Genomic DNA, 12120 nt, shown 5'->3' on the forward strand with positions numbered 1-12120 from the left:
CCCTCTGGGGATTAATAAAGATTCATCTTATCTTATTTTATCTTATCTTATCATTGTGAAGGTAAATAAACAGGCTTTCCAACGATTTAAAATACGATGCAAATTAGCATTGTAACAACAGAGAAATAATCCACCAAACACAAATTTCCAAACGTGATTGAAACAAGGCTTATTGAAAGAGGCAGGGGCACGGGTCTTGAGTTGTATGGTATTACGCATGCGCAGTGTAACCGGAGGCGAGTGCAGACTGCGCATGTGTAGTACCCCGAGTTATATGACGCATTATCACGCGTGAATCCTCTTTTAACGCTCCTGGACGGGAAACCGGAAGTAAGCGCTGTACATGTTTGTGTAGACACCAGCGTTACTGTTTTACATATATACCAAAACATATTTTTTTTAAACCAAAGACTTCGCATTGAACCGATTATAAATGTGATTTAAAAGCTACATTTGAAGCTACACTTTTCCAAAAGTGGCTAACTATGAGTTACAACTGAGAAACAAGGAGACAGAAACTAAATAATAATGGCAAGTAAGAGCAAAGACAGCGGTGAAGTTATTAAAAACTACCACAAACAGGCGTTTGAGTATGTATCCAAGGCATTACGGATCGACGAGGATGATACAGGTTAGTTTATTGTGTTTATGAGTTATTAGCTGATGTATGTTGTGGCTCGTGACAGCTTGTAATAAACATCTTCTTCTCCCTGTGATGCCAGGAGATAAAGAGGAGGCTGTGAAGTGGTACAAGAAGGGGATCTCTGAGCTGGAGAGGGGGATAGCAGTAGAGATCACTGGAAGAGGTCATTATGTTCATCATTTTGTCTCCATGGGGGAGTTCAAAGCTCTGATAAAAAACTGTAACTGAAGAGGGCAATTGCTATTCCTAAACTGTTTTTTATATTATGTTTCTGTTGTCTTTTGTCTGTTTTAACATGCTCCACTGTGTAATTGTTGTAACTTTATAATGGTGTGCCATCTTGGCCAGGTCTCCCTCGAAAAAGAGATTTTAATCTCAAGGGACCTCCTGGTTAAATAAAGGTTACATAAATAAAATAAAAAATAAATAGATAATTATGCAAACAAACATATATACACACACACACACACACACACACACACACACTGTGCAGTGTTGACAGTGTTAAGCCTCATACACTCCCATGTTTTGTAGGAGCAGGAGAGCAATATGACAGAGCAAAGAGGCTTCAAGATAAAATGGTCACCAATCGCACCATGGCAAAAGACAGGCTTGCTCTTCTGGGTAAGTGGCATCATGTTTGTTTGCTTGTTTGTTTGTTTGACAGGGACAGTGCACAGCTTCTTAGCTGTACCAGAGTTAGCTATAGGCTAGTTCACATCTGTAGTCCCTGGGGAGGAAACAGAGAATGACATCTCAGTTATAAAAATGAACTATGTAGTATAAAAACACAATTACAAAACAGTGACATTACATATTTATTATATAACAACATTAAGACACATCAAGCGTTTCCATTTTTTGGGCTTCGAAGCTCGATGAGTAATATTCGAAGGTATTCGAAGCTTTGCTTTGTGGCACGGCGCTGACATGTTCTACTGTCTGTCTGTCTCTATCTTCCCCGTTTCAGTGCCTGGGACAGCGCTGTTGCCACACTACTCTACACACATGCACCTCTACACATAACGAACAGCGATATCTGTCCAAGAATAACTAATAATAATTAATGTTCTATATGAATTCTAAGAGGGTTGCAGGTTTGAATCCGGCTTGGGGCCCTTCTGTTTGGAGATTGCATGTTCTCCCCGTGTTAGCGTGGGTTTTCTCCGGGTTCTCCGGTTTCCTCCCACATTCCAAAGACATGCAGGTTAGGTGAATTGTTGATTATAAATTGCCCGTAGTTGTGAATGTGAGCGTGAATGGCTGTCTGTCTCTATGTGTCAGCCCTGTGATAGTCTGGCGACCTGTCCAGGGTGTACCCCGCCTTTGCCCAATGTCAGCTGGGATCGGCCCCAGCCCCTCCGCGACCCCTAACGGGATAAGCGGTTGCAGATGGATGGATGAATATGAATTCTGGGATTATTCCTTATTTCATGGGATTTATACATTATTATAACATACTTATATATAAAAAGACCCCAAAACGAAGCATTAAAATACTGATTTGGAGGTCGATTACCATGGCAAAGGTCGAAGCTTTGAAGCATTCGGCTCAGCTCTAGTTTGCGTTCATGTGTGATGGATACACGATTGGGTTAATTTTAGCCATGATTTTATCTTGAATTTAAAATCAGCAAGGCTGCAGCACTCTCTCATATAACGTGGTGCTGAGCTCCAAAAGTTTGTTGCTCTAATAGAGAAGGCTGATCACCTCTGTTGGTCATCCTAGTTGTCCTCCCATTATCTGAGCGCAGTGATATGAACTCTTTTAATGGGAGGGGGCCAGATCATTGATCACTTTGTACACTAAAGTAGCATCTGCAAGACACATAAAGCTGTCAAAGGTCAGGAAATTATATTTCTGGATGATGTTTCAATGATAACTTGACGGCTTTTTGTCCAGTGAGTGTTTGTATGTAGTGTTTGCAGCGGAGCAAGCGTTGTTTTGTTTTTTTAGGCATGCTGAAGATGAATAGTGTTCTTGTTTCACAGAGGCAACAATGGCATCTAAGAGGAGGAGTGATCCACCGAAGACTTCAAATAACAATCTTCCACAACCAAAGCCTGTGCCCAAAAGCCAGCCGGCAGTGCGAGGTGTGTCCTCTAACACCAGGCCCTCCACTGTTGTTAGACCCCCATCCAGACCCACTGATCCAAAGGTGATTTTTAAATTACATTTAGTTGTCCGCTTGTATGTTATTTCAAGATATCTGATTCTGATGAAGTGTGTGCTGCTTTCTGGATAATTTTGTTCCTGCTAAGGTGACCCCACGGGTGGGAAGAGCTCAAAATGGAAGACCTGCAGCTGGGAAACAACCCCCAAAAAGGGATTTGAAAAACTTCAAGAATGTGGACAGCAAACTGGCCAACTTGATTCTGAATGAAATTGTTGACAGGTATTTATAAGCAATGCTATTACAACACCTGTACATTTAGCTGTCTGTGGAAATCAAATAAAGAAAACCCCTTTGCTGCAGTTAAAGTAGCTTTCTGTGTTCACTGCAGTGGAACGTCTGTATCCTTTGAAGACATTGCGGGACAGGACCTGGCCAAGCAAGCACTCCAAGAGATTGTCATCCTCCCTGCCTTAAGACCAGAGGTGATCCATAGAAACATTTTGTCTCTGCTTAAAGGAACAATGTGTAGGACTGACAGCTAGCTTTTTAAAATGGGTAACAGCAGTACAAATTCAAAACATTGGAGCCGTTGACGTTGTGGACCAGAATGGAAATTTCAAAGGAGAACATACTGGCTGTAGCATTGTTGTCAGAGAAGCCAGTATTTCAATTTAGCATGTTTCCTTAATCTCTGATGACATATCATGGTCAGATTTACATTTACACTTTTTCACATTTTGCCATTTAGCTCTTTACTGGCCTGAGATCTCCGGCACGAGGTTTACTTGTATTTGGCCCGCCTGGAAACGGGAAAACAATGCTGGTAAGATAAGTGTTCTTTTCAACACAGCAAACACATTCATTCAGATCAAACTGTGCTTTCATAATTTGCATATAGCTGTTGATAGTCTTTCCTCAGTATTATCAGGTGAATCACAGCCTTTGCTTCCTCTAAAAAGGCCAAAGCAGTCGCAGCGGAGTCAAATGCCACATTCTTCAACATCAGCGCTGCCAGTTTGACCTCTAAATATGTAAGAAAACAGGATTTTTTTTGTCTGGAGTAGGTCTCCACACTACACAAAATTTAGTGAAGCTTTTTTTTTTTAACGTTTCCTGTCATCACCATCACAGGTGGGAGAGGGCGAGAAGCTTGTACGAGCACTGTTTGCCGTTGCCAGAGAATTGCAGCCCTCTGTCATCTTTATCGGTTTGTATGACTCTATTTATCGACTAAATGCGTCCCAAACCCAAATTTCAGCTCATAAACAAACCTCTAATTTTGTTTTTCCATTCAGATGAAGTTGACAGCCTGCTCTGTGAAAGGAGGGAGGGAGAACACGAAGCTTCTCGTCGATTAAAAACCGAGTTCCTCGTTGAGTTCGATGGGGTAAGAGCAGCCTCTGACGTTTGATCATGAACCGGCTCCAGAGTGCTTTAAGTCACTGTTACCTCAGAGGGCACCGGTGTTATTTTCACAACAGTGCTTCTTGGTTTCAGGTGCAGTCAGGAAAGGATGACAGGGTGCTTGTAATGGGAGCGACCAACAGGCCTCAGGAGCTCGATGAAGCAGTACTGAGGTACACGATGCAACTCCACATGCTGCACAATTATTATGTATTTCTTTTGTTACAAGCTCACTACAATGTTCCTCTTGTGTTAATCTTACAGGCGCTTTGCAAAAAGGGTTTATGTGGCGTTGCCGGACGAGGAGGTATTTACATTGGAACTGTTATCGCACTTCATTACTATGTTCAGTGTCTTTTTTAGTTTTGAAATGTGAATGAACATTTTTTAAAGTTATTTGAGTTATTGGATGTAACTCTCGTCCCTCCAGACAAGACTCACGCTGCTGAAAAACCTTTTGGGAAAGCATGGGAATCCACTGAGCAAAAATGAGCTGGCCCATCTCGCAAAGTGAGTTCTATATTTACACGCCACACAGCATTTACGGTAGTGTTTTTTGTGTTTATATGCATTAATTCCTGGATTTGTAACTTGATAGAAAAAGCGCAGGATATTCAGGAAGTGATCTCACGTCATTAGCCAAAGACGCTGCGCTCGGCCCGATTAGAGGTAAGAGTCTTCCTGACATTATGGAGTATATTTCAGCCTCCCTGACGAGCTAAATTCTTTTTCATGTGAAAATCTTCTCTTACACAGAGTTGGGACCAGAACAAGTCCGAAGTATGGCTGCTAGTGAGGTAATGAAAGTATTCACAACACTACAGATATTTCCTTTCTGCCTATTTAACTGCCATGACGCAACCGTTTTTATCTGTCTGCTTCTTTGTCTGTATCCACAGATGCGTAACATCCAGATGAAAGACTTTGAGGACTCCCTGAAGCGCATTAAGCCCAGTGTTAGCCAGGGGACTCTTACAATGTACACCAAATGGAACAAAGATTTTGGGGACACAACAGCTTTTTGAACTTGATAGTTCATTCTCACTTGTTCAAAAAAACAACAACAGATGGGTTCAAGACATCATTTACATAAATGAACCAGGAACGAAACCTTTGTAGGTTGGTAAAGCTGTCATGTATAAATATTATGACATTCGGAAACATTTCCTGTTTTATGGGAACATCTTTATGAGTTTCTTAACTGCATTATGACACTCCTAAAACACTGTTTCGCTACTTGAAATTTTGTTATTTATTCACAAGAATGTCCTGCAGAATTACAAGTGATCTTTCTCTTGCCTCAAGAGGGCAGCAAGTTTCTGTAAATCTTGACATAACCTCACTGATTTAGATAAGTTTACACATCCAGTAGTTACCTGATGTTTTGACGTGATGATGGTATTGATCACCAAGTGCTCTCTGTACTTGTGCACTTGCAAGAGTGATAATAATTGGGAGACGATTCGCCAAATTGGGTGCATTTGTATTATAAGAATGTTTTTTTTTCCTTTTGCACTTATAGTTTGTAGATACAAAATATTGTATTTGAAAGTAAGAGACCGAACGGTGTGTTGGTCAACAAGACTTATGACTTAATGGCTTCCTACTTTCATCGTGCATCAATAAATACATTCATTAAAGTTCCTCCAGCTTTACTTTTTCCTTTTCTTTTAAATCAAGTATTAGCTGCAGTATCGTACGCAGGTGAGTGCTTAACTGTTTGCTTTTTAAACCCCCCCACCCCCCCAAAAAAACATGTCACATCACTCCCATTTAAATAAAAGAACAAAATAGCTTAATACAGTTGTTTTTTTCAGCACGTCCTCTCATCTGCAGGTAGGTGGTGCTGCCATTCTGTTTCGACCTGTTGCACGACTCCTTTCTGTGGCTCAGACTGCAGCCAGGATCAGCCGAGGTTTCGCCAGCAACCACAGATGTGTGGTATGCGGTTAATTGCTATTAATGAAAATTAAATCTGCTTTGTTGACTGTCAGGTTGAGCGATAGATTGGATTAAGTGGGCAGATTTGGGTATGCCAGATAGTTACACTTAGGAGGAGCCTCTGCGTGTTCATACACTTACATTTAAGTGCTTCAGAGAGAAAAGGTCACAGTAGTTGATGTGAAGTGAAGTTACATTATGCAGCTCTGTGGTCAAGATGGGTCACCAGCTGCCCTGGGCACGGCGTGGCCTAGTAAATGCTTGTGGTCAGTCATGGAGCTTCATTCCAAACTCCTCCAATGAAAAGCTTAACTTCAATCCCAACTCTCTCCCAAAGGCCCTCCGTATGGTCAGCTAGTGGTGTTGCCTGTGGTTTATGTGGCCCGGCAGCTGCATCATCTGCTCCTGCAGATGTTTACAGACTCTGCAAATGCAAACATCTTCTGCAATTAATAAAGGTTGTCCTCTGAGTTATATTTTCACATTGCTTGACGTTACCATGAGAAGAAATAAAAAAAAAAAAAAGATCTCAACATGCACTGGCCCCCAGAGCTGCAACCACACCCACAACTACTCTTTTCCTCAGGGGAGAGATGTTAGACGGAGTGTGTTTTTTAGCATGTCATGACTGAAGAGCTTCTTTCATGATGCCAGACAGGAATGAGAGTGTTGGGGGTTAGGGTTTAGTCATCACCTTTTTTTCTCTGTTTACTCTCCAATGAGAGCATCCTGCACAGTAAACACACGGTCTTTATGACGGACTAGTTGCGACACCATTTTATTATTTTCACACCTTTAATGTCGGAATATCAAATAAATGCCCGCAGGTGGTAAATGGAGTTAATCACTCAATATCAACATTCTTACAAGTAATTACTTTAAAATAACCTGTAATTACAGTAGAGAGCAGTTATCACATGTAGAAGATGGGCTTTACATTTTCAAGCTGACAGAAGACAGAGCATTATTGAGGTGGGTTAAAACCTCGGAGATGATTGACAGCTTCCCTTTTTGGTTGCGTGTCAAAGGCCTGCAACTCCACAGTGGCTCATTGATGCTTCGACCACTACATCCACTCGAGGGAAAACAGAATGGGTGATCATTTGATACCTCCAGTGAAATAGCCCACCCTGTAGAGAGTAGAATAAGAGTCAACACAGTGAGGTCCTCTGACTGACTGAACAAACAGTGCGAGTGTTTCTTCAAGTGGCCCATTATGAAAACAGTATGTGGATGGGAGGGTTTTGTTATAGTGAATGCACGTGTCTCACTTCAAGGCTGCTGGGATCATTCTTTGAGTTTGTGGCAGTATTCTATTATAAACCAAGCATAAATTGTCAATTGCCCTGCCGTACAATAGTACATTAGATGCTAAAAGACTGCACTGACTGTGCAGCACCACGTGGCTGTGAGCTCGGCTATTTTTAAAGAAAGCCTGATTGTAAATTGTTGAGCCGGTGGAAAGGGACTTCCTTCAAAATTTGTGATTTGGCCCTTTTATCACCCTAAGTTTGAAGATGTGGTTCAGGGCTCACACAGTGGAAAGCCTTCAGGGCTGAGTGTGTCCACTCTCTGTAGCACTGGCTGCTACTGTTCCACTGCCCTGCACGCCCAATACATAACTTCATTTACCACGGGAGTGTTATCTTTCTCTCTCGGGGGAGGCTACAAGCCAAGCCTAATCTTGTATCCAATGGCAACATCTGTCTTTTATGAGCAAATTTATTTTTCTTGCTTGCTGTTTATTTATGCTGCGTGTAGCGTGAGTGAAAGAGTGGGAAAAATTGGGGTTTAAAAAAAAAAGTATATATATATATTTCTTTTTTCATATATATATATATATATATATATATATATATATATATATATATATATACGGTATATGTACACCGATCAGCCATAAAATTAAGACCACTGACAGATGAAGTGAATAACATTGATTATCTTATTACAATGGCACCTGGCAGCAAGTGAACATGTTGAACTTTGTGTTGGAAGCAGAAATAATGGGCCAGCGTAAGGATGTGAGCGACTTTGACAAGTATTATGATGGCTAGACGACTGGGCCAGAGCATTTCCAAAACTGCAGCTCTTGTGGGATGTTCCCGGTCTGCAGTGGTTAGGACCTACCAAAAGTGGTCCAAGGAAGGAAAACCAGTGAACCGGCGACAGGGTCAGACCCAAGGCTCATTGATGCACGTGGGGAGCGAAGGCTGGCCCGTGTTGTCCGATCCAATAGAAGAGCTACTGGAGCTCAAATTGCTGAAAAAGTTAATGCTGGTTCCGATAGAAAGGTGTCAGAAAACACAGTGTGTTGCAGTTTGTAGCGTATGGGGCTGCGTGGTGCATGGTGCCCATGCTGTCCTTATGTTATGGCTGGTTGGTGTATATTATGGCTGTCAATTGATTCAAATATTTAATCGCGATTAATCACATGATTGTCCATATTTAATCACAATCTTCACAATCGCAAAGTAATCACACCATTTGAATCTGTTCAAAATATACCTTAGAGGGAGATTTGTCAAATATTTAATACTCTTATCAACATGGGAGTGGGCAAATATGCTGCTTTATGCAAATGTATGTATATATTTATTATTGGAAATCAATTAACAACACAAAACAATGACAAATATTGTCCAGAAACCCTCACAGGTACTGCATTTAGCATAAAAAATATGCTCAAATCAAAATATGCTCAAATCACACAAATCATAACATGGCAAACTCAAGCCCAACAGGCAACAACAGCTGTCAGTAGGAAGGAAACAGCTTGCGGAAAAGCAACATTTCTAAAAATGTTGTAGCATGTATGTAGATGATTGATCAGTAGAGGGAGGGGATTATTTTAAGCCACTGGGGATTTTAGAAAAGTGTTTTTGAAAACAGAAAGAGTGAATTTATCAATGTCTGCCTGTCATGTATTTTCTCTCTAATTGCAGCCTGCAGCCACAAAGCTGTAAAAGACCAAGATGGACAGAGGGGAGCGAAAACTCGCCGACACATGACCTGCAAAGCCATTAATCTCAGTTACCTCTGTGAGGTGATCAGTAGCCTTACCTTTTTCTTTAACTGCATAGAAACTGTGCAGATGTACGAGACTTGATATCAGTCAGTGCAGATTGTCAACACAAAACAAACTCTAAAAAGGTCTGTTTTTCAGACAAAACATCAAGTAAGATTTATTAATTGTATTTAACAGAAGAGAAGAGTTATGTCCTAGTGTGGATAAATATCGTCCCCAGATGATGCTCAAGATATTGGCCTTGGACTGAGGACATGTTGAGACGGGGGTTTGACGTGGTGAGTGGAACGGTGCTCAGTCGAGGTGAGCTGCAGGCTGCCCCGCGGTGCATTCCTTCAGCTCGTGTGCAGCCAAAACACTTGATGAAAAGTGAAAGTGCAGTGAGGACTGAGTATTTGGCTCTGTCTGTCTGTCATTCCGCTTCTCCCACTTCCCTTGGCCTCCACTTCTCCTTCCTTTGTTGCCCTTCCCCTCGGGTCATTCATGTGAGGACAGGAGGGATGGTTCAGCTCCATCTCTGACCCACAAACCGATGGCTCAGCCTTCGGGAGCAATTTGGGGTTAAGTGTCCTGCTCAAGGACACATCGACATGTGACCCGGAGCAGCCGGGGATCGAACCTCCGACCTTCAGATTGATGGACGACCTGCTCTGCCCTATGAGCCATATATTTAAATGTCATCATTTTTAAATGAAAATAACAAAGCTGCATTTGTTGTTTGTCCTAATTACTGTAGAAGACCTATTCTTTCAATTGAGGTTTGTCAATGAAGAAGTGTTTGTTCCTTATGCAGCCATACTTTTGTTAAGGCAAACATTTGTTAACTTATTTTTGCCAAATAAATGAAAAGCATGTTGAAATTGACCTCCTTGCTGTAACATAAATGTACCGAACCGAAAACCGTGATCCCAAAACCGTGATATGAACCGGACCGTGAATTTTGTGAACCGTTCATCCCTACTGTATATACAAAATACTGTACATACACAACTATTGATTCAATGTTTATTCAGTTTATTACCAGGAATAATTTAAGTCTTTTTGTTTATCATGTACTTGTAAGACTGTATTCAAGTCACTTCTGTTCTGTCACTTCTAACATCTTCCCACAGCTGTTTCCTTGCTAATACCATAATGTTGAGAATAATGGTTAGACGACGCTAACGCAGGAATGACCCCTCGGGCAAGTGGCTTTATGTTGTTTAGGAAAGTTATGTTGGTATTGGTGTTCGTAATGCCTCAGCGTGAGGATATAGATAAACACAACATGTCAACAACAACCCTACTGTAATAAACTACGTTAATGTCTAGATTAAACATGTGGACATTATCTGAGGTAGCTTTAGAAAGACACTTACCGACCAGCGGGTCGAAGTTAAGTTCAAGTGCCAGCAGCTGTTACCATGGATATATAGAGGAAGTGACGTCACAACTGAAGCCCCGCCTTGATTAGATGATTGACAGGTTGCAATTTCATTTTGACACTGGTGACATGTGATGTAAATGCAATAGACTATAGGGCGCTGTTTTTCTTATTGCATTTTGAATATTGTCCACTGTGCAGATATGGAGCACCAAAAGAGATACGGAAATAGTAATAAAGCATTTAATTGATTAAAAAGAATTTTAAATACCACTATTTATTTATTTATTTATTTTTAAAGGGACTGTTTGTAGCTTCTTTCACGTATAAATCAACCGGGTCGGTGTCCCATGCGCGTTCGCATATGCGCGCTCATATGTGTGGCTCCGCTGTTCAGACTCAGACTCCAACACAAACTACACGGAAGCACCAAAACCTCAAAGTTATATCTAGTGAAGCCCGTCTTGCAAAACAGTGTTGGCCGAGGTCGGAGGACGCGGGGGAGACCGTAGCTTTGGTCTCCAGGGCCGGAGTCTCTGCTGTACTCTGCTCCTCTGCCTGCCTGCTTGCCTTCACTCAGCTCGCCCCACCTCACGTGCATGCGCGCATACTACACACTGCAGAAGACTTCGTAGCTCTGAGAATATCTAGTGAATGTACAGTCGACGTTCTTGCAGAAATAAATGCTGCAGCTCCTCCCGACCTCCAGTCCGCAGCGAGAAACGTTATCGTCTCAGACCGTTTCCTCCGGCCGCGGTCGGGAGGCTGAAGCAGGAAAAGCCAACACTAGGATCAGCAGCTGAAATATAGAGTGATATTGTGGTTTTAGCTGACGTGTGTTGCCTCACTGTGTTGAGCGATGCTCGTTCATGTCTATTTAGAGCGAGCACAAGCACGAGACCGACACTGACTTTCGTTGACTTAACGGCCACAGGTGTCGCTGTTAACAAGCATTTCTGATTCTTACAAACAGTCCCTTTAAATTATGTACTTATTGACTGTTTTATGGTGTTTTTGCAAATCCCTTTTATAATTTGAACTATTTATTGGATTAATATTTAATTTGTAAATTCTTTTTATTCTTCTTCTTTTTATTGCCCATTAAAATGTCAAATAATGAATTACTTTGTAATTTAGTCCATTTATTCAAAGATGAATAAATACATTTGTAAACAAATGTATTAATGCCTATTTTTATTGTGCTATTAGTTATTGATCGATTAAATGCTTTATTACTATTTCTGTGACTCTTGTGGTCCTCCAGCAGGTTAAGTCTATGAAAATGAAAAGTCATGTTTTCATTTTCAAAAATACTGCCCGCACAAATGGAAAATTAGGTTACATTGTTTATATTGCATTTTCATTTTAAAATTTGAATTAACATTTGAATATTATCCACTGTACAGTAGGCAACAACTTTGAAAGTTCTAAATGTCAAACAGCTTTTATATGGTTATATGGTTAAAATTGGATTATTGCATTTTCATTTTCATTTTTATTTTTAAGAAGGACAATCAATCAGCAAATCACTTCTTCTTCTTAATTAAAATAATATGTTATGCATCTTGCTAATGACTTTCTAAGTCTTTAAATTCAAGATCACAAAGCACACACCGCTGTTCCC

General features: G+C 41.0%; 1 protein-coding gene across 2 annotated transcripts; it reads left to right on the plus strand.

The window, feature by feature from the left end:
• The first annotated feature begins 305 nt into the window (after positions 1–305).
• Positions 306–5808, plus strand: spast (spastin). 2 transcript variants are annotated; one of them, XM_074646557.1, is made up of 16 exons: positions 306–631; positions 723–806; positions 1178–1267; positions 2636–2802; positions 2906–3039; positions 3149–3242; positions 3509–3583; positions 3720–3791; positions 3892–3967; positions 4056–4147; positions 4258–4337; positions 4429–4471; positions 4595–4674; positions 4763–4833; positions 4921–4961; positions 5064–5808. In XM_074646557.1, the coding sequence occupies exons 1-16, from the start codon at positions 529–531 to the stop codon at positions 5187–5189; spliced, it is 1428 nt and encodes a 475-aa protein (XP_074502658.1). In that variant the 5' UTR covers positions 306–528; the 3' UTR covers positions 5190–5808. The 2 variants fall into 2 exon arrangements, with proteins under 2 accessions (XP_074502658.1, XP_074502659.1); XM_074646558.1 differs by having other exon boundaries at positions 309–631; positions 1184–1267.
• The last annotated feature ends 6312 nt before the right edge of the window (positions 5809–12120 follow it).

Source organism: Sebastes fasciatus, chromosome 9, assembly GCF_043250625.1.
Source record: "Sebastes fasciatus isolate fSebFas1 chromosome 9, fSebFas1.pri, whole genome shotgun sequence".
NCBI lineage: Eukaryota > Metazoa > Chordata > Actinopteri > Perciformes > Sebastidae > Sebastes > Sebastes fasciatus.

Excerpts from the sequence above, each read along its gene's own strand:
- spast (XM_074646557.1), top strand. The coding sequence starts at position 529 with ATGGCAAGTAAGAGCAAAGACAGCGGTGAAGTTATTAAAAACTACCAC. Across the intron at positions 3,040-3,148 it reads CTGAATGAAATTGTTGACAG|TGGAACGTCTGTATCCTTTG; the intron begins GTATTTATAAGC and ends TGTTCACTGCAG. Across the intron at positions 4,834-4,920 it reads TGCGCTCGGCCCGATTAGAG|AGTTGGGACCAGAACAAGTC; the intron begins GTAAGAGTCTTC and ends TCTCTTACACAG.